Source organism: Lethenteron reissneri, chromosome 30 (genome assembly GCF_015708825.2).
Source record: "Lethenteron reissneri isolate LAM-NWPU_2019-01 chromosome 30, ASM1570882v1, whole genome shotgun sequence".
NCBI lineage: Eukaryota > Metazoa > Chordata > Hyperoartia > Petromyzontiformes > Petromyzontidae > Lethenteron > Lethenteron reissneri.
Genome location: NC_083808.1, coordinates 14789759 through 14815341, shown reverse-complemented (window position 1 = coordinate 14815341; position 25583 = coordinate 14789759). Strand labels below are relative to the sequence as shown.

Genomic DNA, 25583 nt, shown 5'->3' with positions numbered 1-25583 from the left:
TTCAGCGACTCGCCCCCATTTATTGACATGTGTAGACTCTATGATTCTGTATTTGTAAACGGTTTAGCATCTCCCAACTTTGGCCTGAGTAGGGGTACAAGGCAAGGCTGCCCTCTTTATCCACTAACTTTAACTTTGACCATGGAGCCATTTGCAGACAGCATCAGGATGAGTTAGCAGATCTCGGGAGTATGGTACAGCACAGTAGAAAAGAAACTTAACCTGGCATTCTGGCCTTAGCCTTAGTGAAGGAATACAGAGGTGTTTCAGGATACAAATTAATTGTTACTAAATTGGAGTTGATGCGCATATCAATGTGTCCCCCAAGCCCCCAGAGGTATTGGTGCCCTTCAAGTGGTCGCTAGCTCACATAAAGTACCTCGGCGTTGATTACTTCCTCCTGGGTGCTGCTTTTCCCCCCTTGCTCCAGGAGATTGGATCTTCCCTGTCCACGTGGGCAGATTTCCACATCTCGCTTTACAATAGGATGCATCTAATTAAGATTCTGATTCTACTTAAACTCCTTTTTTACCTGCGGATGGTTCCTCCCAGCATTCCAATACCTTTGTCAAAGCACTACATTCCCAAATCTCATCTTTTATCTGGAATCGCAAACTTGTGCTGCAAAGGAAGGCAGCTTGGATCTCCTTGATTTTCTGAAATATCATAGGGCAATAGCTCTGCAAAGCATAACACGCTGGCTCGACCCTACAAAAGCCAAGACTGGTAAATGGTCGGAAGAGGAATCTGTAAGCCCATGCTCCTTTCTGGCTTTTCCCTAGCTTTGGCAAGAGACAGGCCTAAGGGGATTAAGCCGGTGTGGGCAGTCATCGTGATGCTGGGGATATGTCGAGATAGGTGCATCTCTTTTCAGGTTCCTCTCCATAGAAGATCCCCACTGTGGGAAAACCAAACCCTGAAAGTGGGGGGTAAAGAGATTACGTGGGCTATTTTGGAAGAATTCAGAAGAGTTGGAGATCTCCTGTCCAGGGAGGGTAGTGTGTTAACTTTTAATCAGTTGCAGGGCAAGTACAATATTATACATTTCCAGATTAGAGACGCCATCACAAAAGCCCCAGGCAAGAACCTAAATGATTCGTTGCACCCAATCAAATATTGGTTGGATATACCAAAAACTAAATATAGGCTAGCAGAGCCTTATTGTCTAAAGGATGGTTAGAGTGCACTTACCAGACCAATTACTAGGAAACTTTGTAGCATGCTAATGCCTTACGTTATTCCCCAACAACACAAGTGGACCCAAATCTGGCAACCTAAAATTGACCCAAGAGCATTACCGATGAGGCGTATCCAGTTTAAATGTATGCATGATGCTTACATGACCAACGAGAAAAGAGCAAAATTCGTGGTCCAATCGTATTTCCACACCTTGTGGCTATGCTCAGACACAATTAAACTTTACTGGGACATTATGAACGTGTTCAATAAGATCTGTGGCACCAATATCTCCTCTTCAGTCAAAACCACTCTGTGGGGCCTGAAACCTGGCGCTCTGTCGAAACATCAGCATGCCTTATTACAAATCATCAACGTTACGGCTAGGAAGGCAATTTTTTCCAATTTGAAAGAATATTAACTCCGCTCATGGATACAATTGCATACCACTTAAGTGACACGCTTAAAACCAGAGAGTGGGAGTTTAAAGCAGATGGTTGCCATTTTTACGGAGCCTAAATGAGGCACATGCAGGGGCAAGGTTTGGTGGAGGGGATGGGTGTTCTCGTGGGACTGACCCCCCCCCCCTTTCTGGAAACTGGCAGGAGCATATTATAGCTCAGAGGAACGTAAGTTTACAAGCTCACAGGTCACGTGTAAATTATTTAACTTGTGGTGTTTTGCAGCACGCCTTTCCCTTTTCCCACCCAGCGTCTCCACACCCACTCTCTTTCACCCCCTTCTTCCCTTTTATGTCTGTTATCTTCTCACCCCCAGAAAACTTTAACTTCTCTGGTAAAGGCTCCCCACTTAGGTGGGACAGTGAGCCTGATCTCCCCCTTTTCACCAAACCCTGCTGCATCGATCTTGGGCTTTTGCTGGCGGGATTTATGTTTCCCCGTTCTTGTACTGTGATTTGTGCTTCGTACCGGGCTCGCATTAAGTGGAAATACATTAAAATATATATATATATTGTGTATGTGTGGGTAGTGCTGACCGTTAAGGATTCTTCCATGTAGTTATACAGAATGACCCGTATTTCCGTTTGCTCGCCTCGTTTCACCGAGTAGGGCAAGTGAAGTTTGATGAAGAAATCTTTGGTAGAAACCAGTAATAATGGGTCCGCCAGACACACTCCTACAAAACACAGAAGCACCCACAGTACAGATAACCCCGAAACAAGCTGTCAGAAATATGTTTGAGTGTTATACCATGCCCATTAAAATAAGTATTTGTGGTTGATTGAGCGCCCTTTATGTGGAGTGTTTTTAAGTGCTTTACATTCACCTCTGAGCCTTAAACCTCAAACTTTTACAAGGGAAGTTATCCCTGTGTGGCATTAGTCTGCTAGTAGAGGGAGATTATTTCCACTTGCAATCCCAATTGAGTAAGTTGCAGTGTAATTTGTTGTACTCAATAAATGTGAACCGTGATGCCAACACACAATGGTCTACTCATTTTATAATGTGGTTACGGGATCTCAACGTCCTTAGTGAAGCAAACAGCATGTAATGCATGATTAAATCACCCCTGGCCTGCCAGATTGGGACCACAAACCACTACATGTGGTAAATGCGCTACCGCTAGGCCATGTCAATGAGCCACATGCGTCGCCATGCCCAATATCTTTCCACATCAGGACTGCACCCCCAACCATGCCATGGTTATGCCCATCCGCCTGCTACAGTTCATCAGTCGAGACAGCAACCACTCATGGAGAGCAAATCCAGCACTAGGGAAAAAGTCTGTCAGAAAATGAAAGGCTAATGCCACGGGTCTGCTAAGGCTTAGCTCTAGCTCAAATGAGCTGGCTCAAAGCCATACTTAACTTGAACTGCTCATGTGGCTCAATTTGTCACAAAATAATATGAATTAATACACAAAGGAATAAACGTACCTCGAGTTTTAGAGATGCTTACGGCCTGCATGTTCCACGTAGTTATGGTATCTGGTAATTGTAATCTAATCTGAGGATGTCTTCTAAAGAGAAAACACACAATTTCATTGAATAAGTTATTTCCACAGTCTGTATAACGTCTTGATTACAGAGGTAATTTGGGTCATTTTATATTCGAAAATTGGATTCATTCAGCACTCATTAAGATGGTGTTCAAGTTATTTGATTCACATTTTAATTTTGAGTAAGGCCAAATAATGATCTGGCCAAATTGTGTCGTTAAGACCCTCCAATAACCGCGTCACCTGAGACAGCCTCTTAAATATATATATATATCATATCTTCACAGGAACCAATACAATTTAAACTGAACATTATCCACAACAAATGAATGCTTTCTCGTTTCATTCCAATTCAACTGAGTAAATATTTTCTATTATATGTGTAGTGAGTCCAACTGAGTCGCAGACGTTATTCTTCAGAGATAACACATTTATTACATAACAAGTATATACAATTTCGATTTAAAGCTTTCGTGACTGCAGGGATTCATCTTCTTGGTAACCAAGAAGAAGTATATACAAAAGGGGTAATTGCCCCTTTGCCAGATACAGCCTAGGGTGGTGACCAACCAGCTAACTACACTACCATACAGCAGTTATGGCTACGACAGACCGGACCTCCACTCGGGTCCCGGGCCACGTGTTGGTGCTCTTCAGACGTAGAACGTGGAGCTTCCAATTTGCAGAACCAAGCGACCCCGGTCCCTCCCAGGGACCCAACTTATATCCTCCCAGGTCAGGGCCGGCTCCACCCTCAGCCCCGCCCACCTTCGCGAGTGTTCCAGCTCTCTCTCAATCCCTATCGAGAGCTATCCACTGACACGTGATCACCCTCCAGCCCCCCCCCCCCACTTGAGGGCCTCTCTATGGCCACTTGGGATCACGTGCCTACGGGGTCAACCAGAGTGCCATGTCCCGGTGCAACGCTGTCCCTGAGATGACACTCTCCCGCTTCCTCCTGTTGGAGCCCACACTGCACGCCATGCGTGGTGCCCTCGCTATCCCAGTGCTCACCAAGCCCTGCTAAGGCTGGCACTACACCCACCTACGGGGTGTACGTGATGACAGTGCATCACACACCGTGCTCTGCTAGAGCCGGTCTCTCTTAGCAACACACACGATGCTGTCCGCGACGTAAGTACATCGCATGCCATGGCCCTCCAGGGCCGGCACCACACAGTGACATCCCCAATGACACTACATGTGTTGTGTGGTGACGATGGACGTGAAGAAATAACTTCTTGTAAGGGCTTACTGCAGTTTATTATGACAGGGAAGGTACACTTACACCAGAGGTAGGTGTCTGCTACAGTGGGCCCTTCGTGTGGACCCCAGGCTCTACTCTTATCTCTAGCCTTGGCCCTTGGGTTCCCTCACTCGAGTCGGGACAGGGCTTCAGCTAACACCGCCTGACCGAGGAGAGCAACCCCTCTAACTCTTAGCCGGCTCTCACAGATTCTTCGAGCCCTGCCCTAGGCTATCTCTCCGGCTTTCCCACTCGTCGAACCTAGACGGGGGTTCAGCTAACACTGTCCGGTCACGAGCGGAAAAGACCTCCTTCAGCCGCTCTCGGTCCCGGCTCCCACAATGACCCCGCTTTTGTTATGAGGTCCCCCTTAAGTCCCCCTGGGCGGCTCCTCCTCCTTTCTCAGACCTGCCCTCGTTCTTCTCGATATCTCCTTATGGTGCTCATGAAATGACGTCATTACACCTCATGGCGCTCATGACGTCACGTCATCACACCTCATGGCGCTCATGACGTCACGTCATACAATACTCCTCTACATATGTATTACTCATTGTAACTCCTCGACCTACGTTTTGAGGCAAGGCGAGCCTTACCCGCTTGCAGGAATTTTGTATTTATTCCATCCCCAGCTTTGAGGAAAGTATGACCTCATATTAACTTCATCTTCATTCATCAAGTCCAATTCCATAAAATCATCTGAAAGTAAAAGCAAGTAATGTCATCGTCTTTACACATTGAAAGTACAATAAGACGGACAAATGTTAAGTCAAATGTACCAACCATGATGGTCAAATTTATGAAACAAACAGAGACACATCATTCTCTCTTTCAAACATGCATTGAAAATTGGCCAAACTATGTTTCGGGCAAAATACTAACTTTAATGATAAAAAGCCTAACGTCACATAATTAAATTCCACTTGAACAGGGAAAAAGAGTTGAAATTAACATCTATATGTTGAAAATATTCCAATGCCATGCCTGTAATTACTACTATTTTATTTTATCAGGCAAGGTCCATATACAGTGAGGGAAAAAAGTTTTTGATCCCCTGCTGATTTTGTACGTTTGCCCACTGACAAAGAAATTATCAGTCTATAACTTTAATGGTAGGTTTATTTGAACAGTGAGAGACAGAAAAACAACAACAAAATCCAGAAAAACGCATGTCAAAAATGTTATAAATTGATTTGCATTTTAATGAGGGAAATACGTGTTTGACCCCCTCTCAATCAGAAAGATTTCTGGCTCCCAGGTGTCTTTTATACAGGTAACGAGCTGACATTAGGAGCACACTCTTAAAGGCAGTGCTCCTAATCTCAGCTTGTTACCTGTATAAAAGACACCTGTTCACAGAAAAAATCAATCAATCAGATTCCAAACTCTCCACCATGGCCAAGACCAAAGAGCTCTCCAAGGATGTCAGGGACAAGATTGTAGACCTACACAAGGCTGGAATGGGCTACAAGACCATCGCCAAGCAGCTTGGTGAGAAGGTGAAAACAGTTGGTGTGATTATTCGCAAATGGAAGAAACACAAAAGAACGTCAATCTCTCTCGGCCTGGGGCTCCATGTAAGATCTCACCTCGTGGAGTTGCAATGATCATGATAACGGTGAGGAATCAGCCCAGAACTACACGGGAGGATATTGTCAATGATCTCAAGACGTACGTGTGGTGAGTGTGTGTACGCGAGGTGAGTGTGTGTACGCGTGGTGAGTGTGTACACACACGTGGCTAAAGAGCGCCGCGGCTCAAGTGCGCCGGGCTAAGCGCGGGCACCACCACCACAACAACACCAACCACAACCACCCACACCACCATAACAACAACCACAACCACCCACACTAACAACAACCACCCACACCACGTCGAGGCCTACGTGGAGGGAGCTCGTCAATGGAAGCAGAACAATGAAGCTGATGGGCCAAACATCTCGCCTCTCCACGTCCACATCACGGCGTGTGCGGCAGCGTGTGCGTTGTGCTGCATGGGTGTGGGCTGTGCGTGAGAGTGGGTGAGGGTGAGCTGCGTGTGAGTGAGCTGTGTGTGTGTTTTAATTTAGTGTTTAAATATGTCAATTCTCCTGCTGTGTATCTTACTGCTGTCCCTTCCGGCCATATCTAGTGCCACACTCAACTCTACAAACGGCTACCCGCGTTACTTCGCGTCAATACTTATTGCTAAATTTGCCACTACACCTGCTAATGAAACAACTTAAGAAAACACTTCTACACTCCATCATTGTATCCTTTTAAACCCTATCTTTGTCCCATTACTTCACCAGCACTCTTTCCATACTTCATTCTGCTCTTAAAAATAATACCATCTGCGAGCTGCTGCTATTCGTCCAAGGTTCGTCGCTCTTCATCCTTTCACAGAAAATACCTGTGCAAACTATTAATTCTACTTTTCTTATTTATGGGTGGTATTGAGCTTCATCCTGGCCCAAATGTAAAGAACTCGTATAATTCTTTAGATTTTTCTGGCAGAAAAGGTGTTGGTGTTCTACATGTCAACATCAGAGGGCTTATGATTAAATTAAGTCAACTAAAACTAGAAGTGGCAAATCTTGACCCAGACATTTTTTGCCTAACAGAAACATTTCTCACTCCTGCCGTCAATGACTTGCAGATTACGATTTACAACTACAACCTTTTTCGGCTTGACCGAGGATCTAAATGAGGTGGAATTGCCATCTATGTTTGTAATACTATTGCATGTTCACCAGCTCACTCCTTGTTTAAAAAATGTTGCTTTGAAGGTCTGGCTCTCAGAATAACTCTCCCTAAAAAAAAACAGATATTGGTAGTGTGCTCCTATAGACCGCCTAGTGGGAAAGATGTTGAAGCTGCATCTGCACTGAGAGAGCTTCTTGGGGGCCTCTCTAAAGGTGAAATAGTTTTAGTGGGTGATCTAAATTGAAATTGGCTAAACCCGCCGGCCGTGGCTACATATTTTGCAGATGAATTTAACCTGTTTCAATTAATAAATGTCCCCACAAGACCCAACCTAAAAAATCCGGGACAGTCATCTCTGCTTGACGTCCTATTGACAAATGCCCCTCACAATTTCGCACTGACTGGTGTTCTGGGTAATAACCTTAGTGATCACTCCTTCATTTTTGGGGTGAGATCATCAGCCAGACCCAAAGCCCCCCCTAAATTGGTTGAGAAGCACTCCATGAGACACTTCAGCACTCAGGAATTTACTAATGATGTGCTTCACTCGGATATTGACAAGGTCTGTGATATTCCAAACCTGACTACGGCTTGGGAGACTTTCAGGTACACGTTTCTCCAAATTCTTAACAAACATGCTCCGTTGGTTAAATTTAAAACTAAAGGCAAACGTCCACCATGGTTTGATCCTTTGATTACAAAGCTCATGAAAACTAAGGACAAGGCTTGGGCATGTGCTCAGAAAAGTAATTTGGTCAATGACTGGCTAGAATACAGGATTTTAAGGAATAGATGCGTAAAAAAAAATACGGCATGCAAAAAATGACTACTTTTCTTCCACTCTCCTTGAATCACATGGAAATTCTAGGATTTTCTGGAAAACAATCAAATGTATCGAAAAGGCATCCAAAACAGATAATCTGCCCGTTGAGCTTAACCGAAATGGGGAATATTTTTCAGATCCCCAAAAAAGTAGTTGACAATTTTAACTTTAATTTTTCTGAAGCTGGTACCGTATTTGATAATGCATTGGGAGTCACCCCTGCTGATGAAAATTCCTACACCCCTATCCAAACATTAAGCGAATTTAGTTTTCAGCCAATCCACGAAAGTAATGTTCTGAAACAACTGTCCTACCTCAAAGGGTCCTCCTCTACCAGAGCAGATAGTTTTCCCGTCTTTGCTCTACTAACTGTTGGTCACCTAATATACAAACCTATAGCCCATATTTTCAACCTGTCTATCAAAGAAGCATCAGTTCCTCTAGAATGGAAACATTCCTATGTTCGTCCACTTCACAAAGGGGGCCCTAAAGATGATCCAAATAACTACCGACCTATCTCAATTTTGTCCCCGTTGATGATTTTTTTGTAAAAAATTATTGAACTACCAAATTATCAGTTTCCTGTCCGCCAACAATCTATTACATCTAAAACAATCTGGGTTCCGAAAAAAATTACAGCACGACATCTGCTGCATTAGATTATCTGAATCACATTTACAGTAGCCTTGATAATAAGCAGTACTGCGCCTGTCTATTTCTTGACTTGTCCAAAGCTTTTGATACAGTAGACCACAACATCCTGCTTAGAAAAATAAGTTGCCTCGGTTTTTCCGAAAACACAGTAAAATGGTAAAAAAATTACCTCTTTTCTCGCACCCAAACTGTATTCACAGATGGATGGTGGTCAAACAGTGTTAAGATAACAAAAGGGGTTCCACAGGGTTCCATTCTCGGCCCCCTCTTGTTCTCTCTTTATGTAAATGACTTGGGCACTGAACTGGATTATTCCAGGGTAAATCTTTTTTTGCAGATGACACGGTACTGATTACTGCTGGCCGCTCTCCGGATGACGTGATTGCTAAGCTCCAGAGTGATTTCAACAAACTACAACATCAGCTAGTTGCTCTTAAACTAGTCCTAAATCCTGCCAAAACCAAGGTGCTATGCTTCTCACCAGGACTAAAGCGGGAAGTTATTTTTCCCCAATTACATTCCTTAAATAATGATCAAATAGAGCAAGTCAAGATCTATAAGTATCTTGGGGTCATCCTGGATTCAAAACTGAATTTTGAAGATCACATTGATTATATTGGGAAAAAGACAAAAAATTAAATTGGTTTTCTATATCGACACTAGCACTGCTTCCTCCCCTATGTTCCGTTTGGAATTGATAAAAGCTACCATACTGCCTCTACTTGATTACTGTGACATCGTGTATAAATCAGCCCCAAGTACTGTACTGAAGAAGCTTGACTCAATGTATCACTCGGCCTTAAGATTTGCATTGAACTGCCCATATAGGACTCACCACTGTGATCTCTACATTGGGTCAAACTTAACATCTCTGAATGTTCGATGGCTTGTGCACCAGATCTTATTTATTCATGATGATTACCTACTGGATCTCCTCTCTGTTTCAAATAACAAATTTGACCTAAGGTCTACACTCATTTACCAGCTTCATATTCCCTATTGCCGTACATCTACTGGAGGAAGGGCCTTTGCTATTGATGCCCCCAGGGTCTGGAATGCTGTTGCCAATAAATTGAAACTTGAGTCACTACCTATGAGATCTTCACTCAAAACTGCTCTAGAGAAGTTATACACCCCTAGCTGCCAGTGCTATTCAGTGGCCTAAAATAAAATGTTTCGCTCCGGATGATCGCTACAAAGTATGACCTGTGGTTTAATTTAGTGTGATGATCTTAAAGGTGCATTGAAAAATTCTAATACCACGATTGATGCTCTTGCTGTTGTGGAGTGACCCATGCAGCAGGCTATGGCTGCAGGGTTGTGGTAGTAAATGTTGTTTATGCCATTTATTGTGGAAATTCCGTCAGTTCCTATTGTAACGGGTTCCGGAGACACTTGTAGAGGTAACTTCTTTATTATAATCTAACAGCACTCCAACAGTCCTGATACTCTGTTACAGCCTAGGTACACAGCCTAGGTACACAGCCTAGGTACACAGCCTAGGTACACAGCCTAGGTAGACAGCCTAGGTACACAGCCTAGATACACTACTCTGGCTACACTCTGGAACTCGCCCTCACAAGGACGTAGAGCCAGGAGTTCCAGAGTCCCACCACTGGCCCTTACAGCGTCCCAGGGTCCTCACATGGCTGGTCTTAGGTCTTGGGTCTTGAGCTACAACTGGCCCTGATCGTCCAGGGAGCTCCCCTTTTATACCTAGTCCCCAACGAGGGGTGGGGCCGTGTGCGCCCCCAGATATCCCACAGAGCACACACAGCCCGCCCCCCCCGTTGGTGGCGCCAAGGGGCTTAAGCGTCTGGGCCGCCCGGGAACCCAGCGCCTGGCGCCAAGAGGCTTAAGCGTCTGGGCCGCCTGGGAACCCAGCGCCCGGCGCCAAGGGGCCCAAGCGCCTGGGCCGCCCAGGGTCCCAGAGCCACCCAGCAGCCCCTCCCATGTCACTACATTACCCTCCTCTATGTAGCCTCCAGCCGTCCCGGCTGTCAATAATTAGAAAGTTTAAATTAACGAAAGGGAGAGAGAGAAAAAAATACGCGAGCCTCAACAGGAAAAGAAAAGAGAACAATAAAGCAACCATAAATACCATAACCAACCTGTACAACTGTACACTATATACAAGCATCAATCAACAAAAAGGTGAAGCAATGACACGTGAACAAACGACCCGCGGCACACCTAACCCTCCTCGGGATCCGCATAAAAAACGGGGAATTAACAACAACAAATATACAGATTCCGACGCGTTGGATGCACAACCACCGCATGGATGGCAGGGTTCCACACCACCCTGCCAGCCTCCCATCCGTCAGGTGGAGAGAAGGCGAAGACCAACATGTCTAGCATCCCTCTACACACACTAATCCGGACATCTGTCTACGTCCCAGGTCGAGAAGTCGTACTTCAGGGCCGACCCATGTACTGGGCAAAGAAGTCGCACTTTAGGGCTGCTCCAGTATCTACATTTTAAAATATATATATAAAATTGACATGACACAAACAAAATAAATCTGCCTGCTCCTGTCCAGAAATGGCGGCCGCACGCCCGAACTGCATCTCCAAGGCATCCCGTGCTTGCGTCCCAGCAGCCCTCACTGAGGACCACCACCGACATTACATGTCACTCGTTAGCACCCCCCGCCTTTCCGATGTGGCATCTCCATCCTAAAACCGCGCACGTCGGCCATATCGATTGGGAGAATTTCCATGTTACCACCTCACCGCCTTTCCGACGCGGCGTCACAACCAGTAGCACGCATCGGCCATATCGGGGGAATTTTAACCCAGTCTCTCTCCAAGACTCGCATCGCAGCATATAACTGTACTGACCGAGCTGAGACCCAGGCTCTCTCCAAGACTTGCATCGCAGCATATAGCTGTACCGACCGAGCTGAGACCCAGTCTCTCTCCAAGACTCGCATCGTAGCATATAGCTGTACCAACCGAGCTGAGACCCAGTCTCTCTCCAAGACTCGCATCGCAGCATATAGCTGTACCGACCGAGCTGAGACGACCCATCGTTCACTCACTGCACAACATGCACCCTAACAACTGAGGGATACAGTCCCAACGTAACGGGACAACTACACCTGAACACTACGAATCTCCAGCCCACTGTTTCAACGCGCCTCGGAGTGTTTCAATCTCCGGGCCGTCAGGGCGAGCCTACAGCTCCAGACGCACCACGGAGGGTCTCAACCTCCGGGCCGTCAGGTCAAGCCGTCAGCCATTGCATGATGGGACCACACTCTCCGAGCCATGTGAGCGCACAGCCCACTAGACTAGACATGCCACGGAGTGTTTCAATCTCCGGGCTGTCAGGTCAAGCCGTCAGCCATAGCATGACGGGACCACACTTTCCGAGCCATGTGAGCGCACAGCCCACTAGGCTAGACATGCCACGGGGTGTCTCTATCTCCGGGCTGTCAGGTCAAGCCGTCAGCCATAGCATGACGGGACCACAACTCTCGTGTTAGACATGCAACACCCACTGGGCCATCCTGGTCAGGATCTGCACCCCAAGATATTTGAGAGCCAGCACGACAATTCCAAATCCTTGGCAGCATGTCACCATCTCAAGATAAATGCCCCATACAGTCTATACATTGTTAACAATGACAGCACAAGCTATACATTAACAATCACGAACAAAGCTCAATACAAACCATACATTGTTAACAATCACAAGCAAAGTTTCGCACACACATTGACAACACTCACGAGCGAAGCTCCACACAGTTTACCCAACAACAATCACGACTCCCCGACGACAACGAAGAAAATGTCAACAAAAATCATTAATCCGGAGTGCGTAAATGGACGAAGTGTCAGGGGCCTGGTCTCCCGACCTCCAATCTTTGGCCAGAGCAAAGGCGACGACCAGCGTGTTGATCGATGTGCCGGCCCCAGCGCTGGTTACAGTAAGAATGGCGCCCTCACTGTCCGGTCGCAGCGCTGGTGACACGGTATGCTAGGTTGAAGCCAGCAGCGCTGATGATGCGGCGTTGTTTGGTTGGACCACGCTGGGCCCGGAAGTGACGTTGCTCCCAGCGGTCATTGCTCCCCCGGCGGAAGTGACGACACACCCGGAAGCATCCCCCACATTTGTGGCGGGAATGCCGGTGGTGGGAATGGTGGTTGCGGGCTCGGGCGAGCGCTGCGCCTCTTCTCTCCCTCCCGCTATCGCATGTGAGCACCGCATCTGGCCCAGGAGGGAGGCGGTGACGCAGAGCAGCTGTGTGAGGTGAAGCAGCGCCTCCTCCATCCCTGCTCCCGACGCTGGAGAGGGGACGGTCGGCGGAGCAGACAGCTGCTCAGCCGGCGGTGCGGCGTCGTTGTCGGCCGGCGGTGCAGCGTCGCTGTTGGCCGGCGGTGCGGCGTTGTTGTCGGCCGGCGGTGCAGCGTCGCTGTCGGCCGGCGGTGCGGCATCATTGTCGGCCGGCAGTGCGGCGTTGTTGTTGGCCAGCGGTGCGGCGTCGCTGTCGGCCGGCGGTGCGGCGTCGTTGTCGGCCAGCGTTGGCCGCCCCATCGCTGCTTGCTCCTCGACATCGCCTTCAGGACTGAAGGCTTACTTCTTGTCTCCATGACCACTTCTGACTCCAAATGTAACGGGTTCCGGAGACACTTGTAGAGGTAACTTCTTTATTACAATCCAACAGCACTCCAACAGTCTTGATACTCTGTTACAGCCTAGGTGCACAGCATAGGTACACAGCTTAGGTACACAGCCTAGGTACACAGCCTAAGTACACAGCCTAGGTACACAGCCTAGGTACACAGCCTAGATACACTACTCTGGCTACGCTCTGGAACTCGCCCTCACAAGGACGTAGAGCCAGGAGTTCCAGAGTCCCACCACTGGCCCTCACAGCGTCCCAGGGTCCCCACATGGCTGGTCTTGGGTCTTGGGTCTTGAGCTACAACTGGCCCTGATCGTCCAGGGAGCTCCAAGCGCCTGGGCCGCCCAGGGTCCTAGAGCCCCCCAGCAGCTCCTCCCCTCCCATGTCACTACACTATGATCACTGTTTCATTGCTTTCATGGCTTTATTTTGGTGATTTCGAAAAGTGTATTGGTTTAGCCATGTTTGTTTGTTGTAGTACAGTTAGACTGATGGCCTTAATCTAAGTTGTCTTGTGGTTGTTGTTGGTTGTTTGACTTGCATCCCACTGGGATTTTTGCACACAGCGTTGGTGTACGGTGTTTTTTCTGCAATATTTTGCTGTCTTTTCTTGGATTTTCTGTTTGTACTCAGTCACATATTCACTTTAAGATGTTTTTTGTTCATGTTTTTGTTTTTTGTTTGTTGCGGTTTCACCCGATTCAAGAGCCGAATGGCTCACAGGGCTATACCTAATAAATGAACTTGAACTTGAAGGCAGCTGGGACCATAGTCACCAAGAAAACAGTTGGTAACACACTACGCCGTGAAGGACTGAAATCCTGCAGCACCCGCAAGGTCCCCCTGCTCAAGAAAGCACATATACATGCCCGTCTGAAGTTTGCCAATGAACATCTGAATGATTCAGAGGACAACTGGGTGAAAGTGTTGTGGTCAGATGAGACCAAAATGGAGCTCTTTGGCATCAACTAAACTCGCCGTGTTTGGAGGAGGAGGAATGCTGCCTATGACCCCAAGAACACCGTCCCCACCGTCAAACATGGAGGTGGAAACATTATGCTTTGGGGGTGTTTTTCTGCTAAGGGTACAGGACAACTTCACTGCATCAAAGGGACGATGGACGGGGCCATGTATCGTCAAATCTTGGGCGAGAACCTCCTTCCCTCAGCCAGGGCATTGAAAATGGGTCGTGGGTGGGTATTCCAGCATGAGAATGACCCAAAACACACGGCCTAGCCAGTCTCCAGACCTTAATCCCATAGAAAATCTATGGAGGGAGCTGAAGGTTCGAGTTGCCAAACGTCAGCCTCAAAACCTTAATGACTTGGAGAAGATCTGCAAAGAGGAGTGGGACAAAATCCCTCCCGAGATGTGTGTGTAGTAGAGTTACCCACTCGATGTTCACAAACTGTGAGAGCAAATCGTTAACAAGGTTTTCCCGCTCAAACTAACGGTCAGAGTCTCACAAGCTGTGAGAGCTGACCGTAAACAAGGTTTTCCCGCGCGACCAAACGGTCAGGGTCAGATAGGGTGAATTGGGATCGAAAAGCAGATTGGGAACTACCAATCACAGGGTTCCACAAGGTGGCCGGGGATTGGACAACCCGGCCACGAACAAGTATAAAGCTAGAGCGCTCAGAGCTCTCGGGGAGTTCGACGACACGAAGACCCAAGACGGCGGAAGAAGCCTAGGACCCTGGACCAAGCCCTCCAGCCCTTATAAGGGCTAGGGTTCAGAGTAACCAGTGGTCGGGGAGACATCTCCCTAGGTCCAGTCAGAGGACACTGAAGGAGCGGGGTATGAAGTAGCCTGTAGGGCGTGGGGGCTTGTACGTTCTGAGTGTAACGGGTGAGGGGTCCGTATACCCCTCAGTGCATAGGGACTGTGTTCACAAGACGAATAAAAGTGTGTGCTACAAAGACGTCGAAGAGTCCGTCTGTACAACACTACATTGGCGTCAGAAGATGGAAACAAGACGAACGAACCGCACGCGAAGTCCCGATGTAGTTTATACTTTAGTTGTTTACGTGGTGGTTTTAGTTACTGCAGCTACATACTATTAACACTCCTTCCCTTTATTAATACTACCCCTATCCCCTCCCTTTGATGCTGCTAATCCTGCATAATGCACGGGCATAAGTAGTACTATTCAAATACCTGCATTTCCCATATCCCCTCCCTTTGATGTTGCTAATCCTGCATAATGCACGGGCATAAGTAGTACTAATCATATACCTGCATTTCCCATATCCCTTCCCTTTGATACTGCTAATTCTGCATAATGCACGGGCATGAGTAGTAGTAATCACATACCTGCATTTCCCATAAATATGCTAAATGCCTCTTCATATGCATATTCTTTTGTCAAGGCGCCCTTTTCCCCCCTTCCAACCCAGCTTATATATATGCTCCAAGCACGTGTGCTGTTTCATTCAGACGCTGTCGTCTCGACAGACCTGGTTTTCACCTGAGGACGGCTGCTTGCGTTGTGGCCGAAACGTCGTGAGAATTGTTTTATTATGTTTTATTTTTATTAATTTATTACTTCCCTTCTACGTGACTTTACCGAAAGAACCAAGAAGAAGAATTAACCAAGTTAAACTTAAGCTGCCGTGCAGTTTACCGCTAGACAGCTAGTTTAGATTAAATTTTATAAACATATCCATACTCCCAGTCTGTTACCCCACATTACCACACGTTGTTTTTAGCCTGCATATTTCAGTTTGAACTCTATGCGTTACTAATTTACCCGGCAGCATAACAAAAGGCGGCTTATCTACTTCCACCATCTACAATACAAATCCTCAGTTTGAACTCCAATCGTTGCTCGGGGTACACAACGGTACCTCCAGCCCATACCCCGCCCCCATATTCACCATGCTCCCCCTCCCCCCATCACCCTGCGACTATATAATTACTCGTCACAGCCACCTCTGAAACACACTGAAGCGGTGTGCTTTCGCTAAGTTGTCCCCACCTGAAGAAGGACGCTTGTGTTGCGCCCGAAACGTCGTGTGTTTTTATATATTTATTTATTTACTTTACCTACGTGACTTTACCGAAAAAACCAAAGAGTATGAATCCAAATATACAGGCATCAGGGTCTGAATCGAACCCACTACCTCCTATATATCAGTCGAGGTATTTAACATCTTGCCACCATGGCACGTAGCAACACCTCAGTGAGTCTCAAGGAGGGTCCTGCCAAGTTTTCGTAGTTGGGGGCAATGTTGCTGCTTTGTGTAAACAAAATGAGTAATTTGCGGGTAACCTTTCAGCATTCGGATGTTTTGGCCAATAGCAGTTACAATGTATGTGTTTTTAGTTATGGGAGGAAATCGGAGAACTGGGAGAAACCCATGCAGACCAGGGTGAAAACACACAAACTCCACTTTCACTCTGCACAACACGGTGAGAACATAAAAAACTCCACGCACTCACTTTCACTCTGCAGAGCACGGGGAGAACATAAAATTACACGCACTTAATTTCACTCTGTAGACCAGGGGGAGAACATACAAACTCCAACGCACTCACTTTCACTCTGCTGAATAGGGTGAAAACATCAAACTCCACACATTTTTACTCTGCACAACAAGCGGGAGAACATACAAACTCCATTCACACACTTTCAGTTTGCAGAACAGGGGGAAAATATATAAACTTAAAACAATGACACTGATTCTGCAGAACCACTGCCAACACAACAGAATCTCCAGATAATTCGTTTTGCTTTATCTGTGTTCTCGGTTTACATGCGTTACACCACAATGCAGATCATTGAGAGTTGACTGTTAACAAGTATAACCCGTAAAAACAAAGTTTTTCACTCTAAATCCTTTATATGCGTGGCGGCTAGAGTCCTCTCGTCCTCTGGCTTGAGATGGCTGCCACCTATGGGTCAGATGATTGCATTGCACCATTAAGCAATTGGTAATTAAATATAATATTTTTGTCCTAAAAAGTGTAAAAAAAAATTAAAAAAATTTCACGAACATTAATTGGCAAGCAAACTTAATATAAAGGATTTAAAAATAATAAACTTCAAGATTATATTTGAAAAAATATGAGAGAACAAGTTTCTACCTCACTGCACTTGACTTGATGGAATTCATGGCAAAGCAGTCAGGGTGACTAATGATGCAACACCCACTGTGCACCCACCGACTCACTCCAACCACTCGCTCACCGGTGGTCAGTCGCCTCCTTATCACTCTTCGATCACTGCTACCATGGTGGATGTTCCCATTAACTTCACTCATTTATTCCTCCACCTATGTTGAGGACTCGGTCTACCAGACTGACCGTTTTCAATCATCCACACTGTGTTCAACCACTACACTGCAGATCACAACAACACGGTCATCCGGCCACTCACTCACCACACTTCAGGTCACAACACTTATCTTTATGCTTCTTTTCTCGCACTTCTCCATTTTGGAATTCCTTCAAATCTTTTTTTTTTTTAATTAGTTATAATCTTGCCCAATGCGAAAAAGAAACATGTTTGTGAACTATTTTCTATTACAACTTTGGTAGTGAATTTTAGGGGCTAGCTGTTTAAGGTTTTTGCCATTTGGACCTGGGCTCAACAAACTTTGTTTTAAGTGCTCATAGAGTACACTAGTGTTCTTGAAACTGTCACTAAATGTGCAATGGAAGCCGGCGTGTTTTGGCATGCGTGAATCTTACTCCGCCTCAAAACGGTCTTGGCACCAAGGCTTTCGGATTTCCTGTACTCTTCTGCTTTCTTGCAACACTGAAGAAAGGCATCAACACATTCCTTTGGGCCTGTGACACGCTTCAGACGTTCTTCACATCCCTGGCCAGTGGGGCTCATCTTCAAACCATCCACGCAGCATTTGCGAAATTCTTGAGTGTATTTTTCCGCTAGAAAAATGTAAAGTTACAATTACAAGCACAGCCCTGGAACTGCATACTGATATTCGCTGTTGGAAAGGCCTCAACTTGACAGAGCTCTAGAGAGACTCTCAAGCGGATATATTGGCCTACTCTTCCACACTAACCAGGCGTGTTTAAATATTATCACACATTGATATATTACTCGTGAACATTTGAAAAGTATTTTGTAAGAATCCTGAAATTTGTTTGGCATGCTGACTTGCACTGCTTGGCAGTATAATGTCTGGACGTGGGCATGGTCATAAAGTGTTTGGGATCAAACAATAACATTACTCACATTCATATACATTACTCACGATTATCCACATATATACAGAATCGTATATTGAAAATGCCACATTACACTGCATTATTATATATGACTATTATGTTTTATTACCCAGGAGTACCAGCCACGACACCTAATTTTAAATATGGTATTCTCCCCACCCCCCCCCCCCCCCTTGCTGCGAAGTCATTAAAATGGTTGTCCTGGTGAAACAATTCATCTCATACCTTCCCTCCTGATCTGCAACATTGAGAGCTGTCTTGGTTTTCGTGAGGGCACTTTTGGACACCCGATTTCTGCAAAGAAGCATTTCAATGGGAATGTAATTATACAGTAAAACACAGTCATCGTGTAATATCGTGACATTCCACATTTGTTAATTACAACCTAAATGTTTTTTTCCTGAAAACATTGTTAATGTTCACATTATGAAGCTACATTTCAAACCTTGGGAACTGCAAAGAGTGTGGTTACTTCTCATCCTAATCGGTGCTGTACAAGTTTCATCTATGCCAGGGGTCGGGAACCTTTTTGACTGGGAGAGCCATAAAAGCCAAATATTTCTAAATATCTTTCATTGAGAGCCATATAGTATTTTTAACGTATAATAAACTAAATACGTCTTACTTTTAATGCGACTTCTGGTCACGGGACCCGTGACCCGTGAAATTTATCTTCAAAACTAATTTCTGTTTACTTTAAAATGACACAGTATTATTAAGCAATATCACAAGTATTTTAAAATCAGTTCCAAACTGATTTTATTTAAAAATTTTAATTTTAATTTTTTTATTTTTTTCAACTCAAAATTGTCTGGGAGCCATATGCCATCACCGGAAGAGCCATATATGGCTCGCGAGCCATAGGTTCCCGACCGCTGATCTATGCAATACACAACGGCCTTTGCTATTGTCTGTAACACAAATGCAGATGCTCCTCAGCTTGTACTTGCCAGTTTCTGGACCAGTTTCTGAAAATAACCCTGCATGGACTCGATGTAATGGAAGGTGGCTGCTTGTGCTGCCAGGGTAAGGTCATCCATACATGCAAATTTGCACTACTTTGTCACTCGTGCAGACATTGCAGAGCACTGGCGTGAATACTGAGCCTTGTGGCAGTGTGTTGACTGTCACACAAATCGTGGGCTTATGTTAGCTGTTAAGGAATTTTAGGAGTATTTTGCAGGATGCATACAGCACGATTTCATTTTGATCTTTGGAAACAATGGTAATGTCCGGGTTATAGTCGTATTTCTAGTGAGCGCAGTTAGACAGTTGCTCACTGTTTGGTATCGAAGGCCTGTTGCAGATCTACCGCAGTAGTCCAGTCTTTTGGGGTCTTCTCTATCAGGTTAATTTGCTCTATAGCTCCACAGAGTGTGATGGCTGTTAAAGTCACCAATGTATAGATCCTGAATGTTGAATTGGAGGACCTATCTGAAAGTGTCTTTGACCCTGGAAAAGAGGGCCGTTCTGGTGTCTTGAGTTGTTGTTGCTCTGGAAACTGGGAGATCGTTGATCAATGTTTGGCCACTGGGTTGATGGAATGAGTCATGATTTCTCACTTAACAGAGTGGGCCGAGTGAAGGCTGCCATCTTCCACCCCAATGAGCTTACTCAACTCCCGTTATTCTTCATGGCATGTCCACACATTCACATGGGACGACTCCACTTTTAAAGGGTAGGATTAAACCATCAGCATGCACAACGGGCCAATCAATTCAGCATCGCAGCACAGGTCGCCAGCACAGTGGTGAGCAGATGGCTCAGCCATTGGCATTACCAATCAATAATTTCCTGACCCACTGTAATAAAAAGGTGTCAGTTTTGTTGACAGATAAAAGGGTAAAAAACAATTATCATCTGAAGACGGCTGCTTGCGTTGTAGCCGAAACGTCGTGAGAATTATTTGATTTTATTATGTTTTATTTTTATTATTTTATTACTTCCCTTCTACGTGACTTTACCGAAAGAACCAAGAAGAACAATTATCATATTTTGCTACTGGCAAAGGAGGTTCCAATGGTGTAAATGCTTATCCGAGTTCTCATACTCTGATGGTGTATTGTCTTTGAGTTTTGCGCCTTTTGGCGTCATCTAGTCCAACACTATGTGAGACTAGGCTCTAATAAAAGCTGTCTCGGGTGTGGACCAATCAATTTCAAGGACAGTGCATACATTATCAGAGTTGTGTTTTTTGTTTGCATTCCGACCGCAGGTATTGTGGTCAATGTAAACATGACTCCTTGTTAAAAAAGGTGTCAGTTTTGTTGCCAGATAAAAGGGTAAAAAAACAATGAAGTATTTTTGTTGTTCGACGTGATTCATTAATAGAGAAAATGGAAAGGACCTTCAATTTGTGGTGCAGTGGTAAGGTAGAAGGCTAGCCACCTTCATGGCCATGTTTTGAAATAAATTAAAGTTTAAAGTGCTACCAGTAACTCTAAATTTGGGGCCAGTAGACAGGTTTCAGAATAAAGAGAATAAGGTTTGAGAAAAAAAAGATTCATCCTATGTAACGTGAAGTTGCTTGAGGAATCTGTATTAGCTGACTACGAACCCACAAAGAACATCCCAGACGATGTTAAACCAATTATCGACAAGGGGGAGGACAAGCCTCAACAAACATTCAATGCTGTATTGGAAGAGGATGTCTAATAAAATGTTCATATCTAAAAACAAGAAAACAGCTCCGGAATTTGAGACTGCCAAAGAGCGAACAACTCTTATTTTTTGTACAAATGCATCGGGGACTTCATGATGATACCAATGATGGTGTTAATTCTAGATTTGAAGCTTTCGTGACTGCAAGGATTCATACTCTTAGGTTTTTTCGGTAAAGTCATGTAGGTAAAATTTTTTTTAAATAAAAGTAAAATAAAAAATCACGATGTTTCGGAGGCAACACATGCTTTTCCGTCTTCAGGTGGAACCGTCACAGCACGCTTGCTGTATCAAGTAAAAGAGAAATTCCAAGAGACCCGGCCTTGTATATATATACTGATTGAGGGGGGAGGAGCCAGGGTAGGCCCCTGGATAGGAGTTTTTTTATTATGATAAGGTTGGTGCGGCTGAAGCTGCTGATAGTCTACATACCAAAGGACTGAGCCTTTGTTATGTAGACTGTTTGAGAGGGGGAGGTGCCAGAGTTGTTAAGGTGTGGCTACTGCTAATGGACCTACTTATTGGAGTTACTCCAAAATTAAAAGCGATCCTACTAACAGCCTAACGACAAAAACTAACAAGATCATCACCAGTTCGACTTCCCTAATCGAAACAACCAAACGTCCCTCTCTAAAACCATCGGCGGCAAGACCTCCCAGACTTTATGGTCTTCCCAAGATCCATAAAGAAGGCACCCCGCTATGACCCATCATGTCGACGATCAACTCTCCTACCTACAAACTAGCCCGTTTTCTATCAGATACTCTGCTTCCCTTCACAGGCAAGACCTCTTCGGCAGTACTCAACTCCACCCAATTAGTCTCTATGGTCAAGGACATGGTACTATCTCCTGATGATATCCTCGTCAGTTTTGATGTAGTATCTCTGTTTACCAAAGTCCCAGTGCCTGACACCCTAACAATAATTGAGGACTTGATCCAACATGGATTGAATTCGGATGTATCTGTGCTGGTTAGGCATTGCCTCACCAACACTTATTTTACCTGGAATGGCACCTTCTACAAACAGAATGAGGGTACCCCTATGGGCTCCCCCTTGTCACCAGTGATAGCCAACATGTTCATGGAAAAGTTTGAATCAGACGCCATCCAGACATCCACCCTGCATCCTTCCCTGTGGAAGAGGTATGTGGATGACACTTTCGTCATTTGGCCACATGGCCTCCCAGCATTGAACCACTTCTTGGACCACATCAATTCCAGACACCCATCCATCAGATTCACCATGGAAGTGGAGAAAGATGGCAAACTGCCATTCTTAGATATTCTGTTTGAGAGGAGACCTGACGGATCCTTGGGACATTCTGTCTACAGGAAAGCCACCCACACAGATTCCTACTTGAAACCGGATTCCCACCACCACCCGTCTCAAAAGAATATCTCATCAAAACGCTATACCACAGAGCTCATGGCATTTCTGACCAACACCACCTGGCCAGTGAATTAAGACATGTACATCGGGCCCTCAGGATGAACGGATACTCTGACCGCACCATCCGCCAAGCTGTTTCTCCCACCATACAGAAACAGCCACTTGAAACTCTGATCAAAACTATCACGTTGCCATACATAGCAGGCGTGACCAAAAAGATCTCCAAAATTCTAAACAAATATAAGATCCAAATCCGATTCAGTACAGTACATAAAATCCGTGATCTAATTCCATCTGTGAAATATGTCATTCCTGACTTACAATACCCTGGAGTCTACAAAGTGAGTTGCAGCTGTGGTGATTGTTACATTGGAGAAACGAAACTTCATATCTCTGATCGTGTCCGTGAGCACAAGTCAGATCTGAAACACGGCAAAACTAATTCTTCTGCCATTGCCGATCATTGCTACAAGGCTGTGGGCTCTCATGAGATTGTCTTTTCCGAGACCAAGGTACTCTGCAAACCTCCTGGCTACCATCAAAGGTTTGTGCACGAAGCCATCCAGATATACAAACACAGACATAATTTCAACCGTGATGATGGGTGCAAACTGAGTAATCATTGGAACGATGTTATTAACCATGCAAAAAATATGTAACTACACATATTCGGACCATCTTATTGACAGGCAACTTTTCTTTAGTTACCGTACAGTTTACTGATAGACAGCCAGTTTTGTTTCATAATGTTTAGCTTCTTTTTCACACGCTGGTTTCCTGCTTTAAGTTTTACCCACCCAGCAACATAGCAAGAGGCTGTTTCTTCCTGACCTGCTTTTTTGCTTCTACCATCTACATAACAAAGGCTCAGTCCCATTAGCAGTAGCAGTAGCCGCACCTTAACAACTCTGGCACCTCCCCTTCTCAACCAGTCTACATAACAAAGGCTCAGTCCCATTAGCAGCAGCCACACCTTAACAACTCTGGCACCTCCCCCTCTCAAGCAATCTACATAACAAAGGCTCAGTCCTTTGTTATGTAGACTAGCAGCAGCCTCAGCCGCACCAACCTTATCATGATAAAAAAAAACTCCTATCCAGGGGCCTACCCTGGCTCCTCTCCCCTCAACCAGTATATATACAAGGCCGGGTCTCTTGGAATGTCTCTTTTACTTGATACAGCAAGCGTGCTGTGACGGTTCCACCTGAAGACGGAAGCTTGTGTTGCCTCCGAAACGTCGTGATTTTTAATTTTACTTTTATTAATTTTTATTTATTTATTACCTACGTGACTTTACCAGAAAAAACCTAAGAGTACAATGATGGTGTATTGGTCTTTGAACCCCCAAGCACTGAAGGGCAAAAATAAGCAGCATATTTCAGTCACTTGGAGAGCTAATCGGTAGACTGATTGAACAGCTGCTTCGTTCACGTGGTTGAAAAGTACTGAAGAAATCAATATTTATCTTTCAATATTATTTTTGTCATTGATAATTATGCACCAGGACGTCCCCAGTGCATACAATTTGCTCAACCAAATGTGAATGTGGCTATTTTGCCTCCCAACACAACGACTCTCTTGCAGACAATTGACCAAGGGGTTGTAGCCACGTTCAAGTTATATTTCACACGCAGAACATTCCAGGACATAATTGATACATTAGAAAGGGATCCTTCTGCCACTGTTGGTGATTGTTGGAAGGATTATAACACAATCAAATGCATCACTCACATCAATGAGTCAATAGATGCTATCAAAGGTTCGAATCTTTACTCGCTCTGGGGGAAATTGCTGCTGGAGATCGTCAAACACTTCCATGGTTTCCCAAACGTCCCTGGTGAAGTTATAAAGATCATCACTTTGGCTAGAAATATTGAGCTCAGGGAGAAAGATCTGGAAGACCTGATATAATCAGCTGAATAACCATCCGGTGAGAGTGAAGAGGATGAAAAGCCACTTCTTCGGTGTCAGATGATAATAAAGGCATTATCCGAGTGCTTTTTGTGATTTGAATAAGCAATAGATACAGTAAATAACCTTTCATGAAGATAGGCATACAATTTAAGAGAGATGTGAAAGTTGTATTACACCTCTAGAGAGCAATTTATAGAAGTTTCCAATTGATAGCTAAACAAACGTCCATCGCCACGTATTTTTCAAAGGCAGACCCCACCATAAGAAGCACGCGACCTCAGTCAGCCCCACCACCAACACCATCGTCGCAATGCTCAACCTCACCTACAGTAATGCCTATCAGCTCTCGAGCCAATTCTTCCTCTGATCCTCCATCAAAACACTCTCCTGAATGCTCCCAGGGGTCTCAACTGACCCTGATGATGACCTTGGAGAGAGGGTCTCTCAACACTGTGAACCCCCTTCAACAGACCCCCGCCAACATGTTCACCATCGTCATTTATCATCAGTAAATAAAATCAGCTTCACTTGTATTTAATTCTATGTCCTCATATATTTTATTTTATTTACGTGTGGTGTGTGTGTGTTTTACAAATTTTACGTGATACCAAGGGAATAAAATAACTTAGAATTAGTTAAACAAAGAGAGAGGAGGTGATAATTGCGGACCCATGAATGCAAGCCTATTTTTTCCACGAGGTCTATTTTTTGTCGAACCCACCTTTGCCCAAAACGGCATTTTCCAGAAACGTGGCCTCTGCGTTCGGTGAGGTTTTCCTGTGCACCAAATGCTAAAATAAAAGAAGTAAACTCGTTGTGATAATGTTTAGTTTTACGAAGACCCACCGGATCGATCAGTAGTGTTAAGGCCCTTGCTGGTGATCAGAGCCAAGCCTGCGTCCGAGAAGACGCCCTGTGCTCCCGCGCCACCCTCTGCTGTGCAGCCTGTATCGAAGGTCTCCATTGCCTTCCACACCTTCACATCCACATCAGAAACAAAAATCCCCAACATAGTGTTTAACAAACTGTTGAGGCAAGTTTTGTTGGCTAGAGCCTATGAAGGCTGGTATGGTACACAATTGGGTGGTGCGTTGCCAGCACCATGCCCGGCTGCCTTCGTCCCTTTAGTGGCGATGTTTCACATACCACACCAGGTACTCATTTGAAACTGGGTCAACTGAGGGGAAACCTAGGGCTGATTCAGATAATCATCACTGGTGTTGACCGTTAGTGGAAATCAAATTCA

The 25583-nt window shown here is 45.2% G+C and overlaps 1 protein-coding gene across 1 annotated transcript in view; it reads right to left on the bottom strand.

The window, feature by feature from the left end:
* The window catches only part of LOC133349569 (complement C3), a 217451-nt gene that overhangs the window by 99185 nt on the left and 92683 nt on the right, over nucleotides 1-25583 (bottom strand). Inside the window, exons 15-20 of the mRNA XM_061563138.1 lie at nucleotides 25184-25313; nucleotides 18596-18664; nucleotides 17870-18067; nucleotides 4978-5080; nucleotides 3074-3156; nucleotides 2174-2313 (exon numbers count right to left, since the gene is read on the bottom strand). Coding sequence (XP_061419122.1) covers nucleotides 2174-2313; nucleotides 3074-3156; nucleotides 4978-5080; nucleotides 17870-18067; nucleotides 18596-18664; nucleotides 25184-25313 — 723 coding nt within the window. The remainder of the gene's footprint in view (nucleotides 1-2173; nucleotides 2314-3073; nucleotides 3157-4977; nucleotides 5081-17869; nucleotides 18068-18595; nucleotides 18665-25183; nucleotides 25314-25583) is intronic.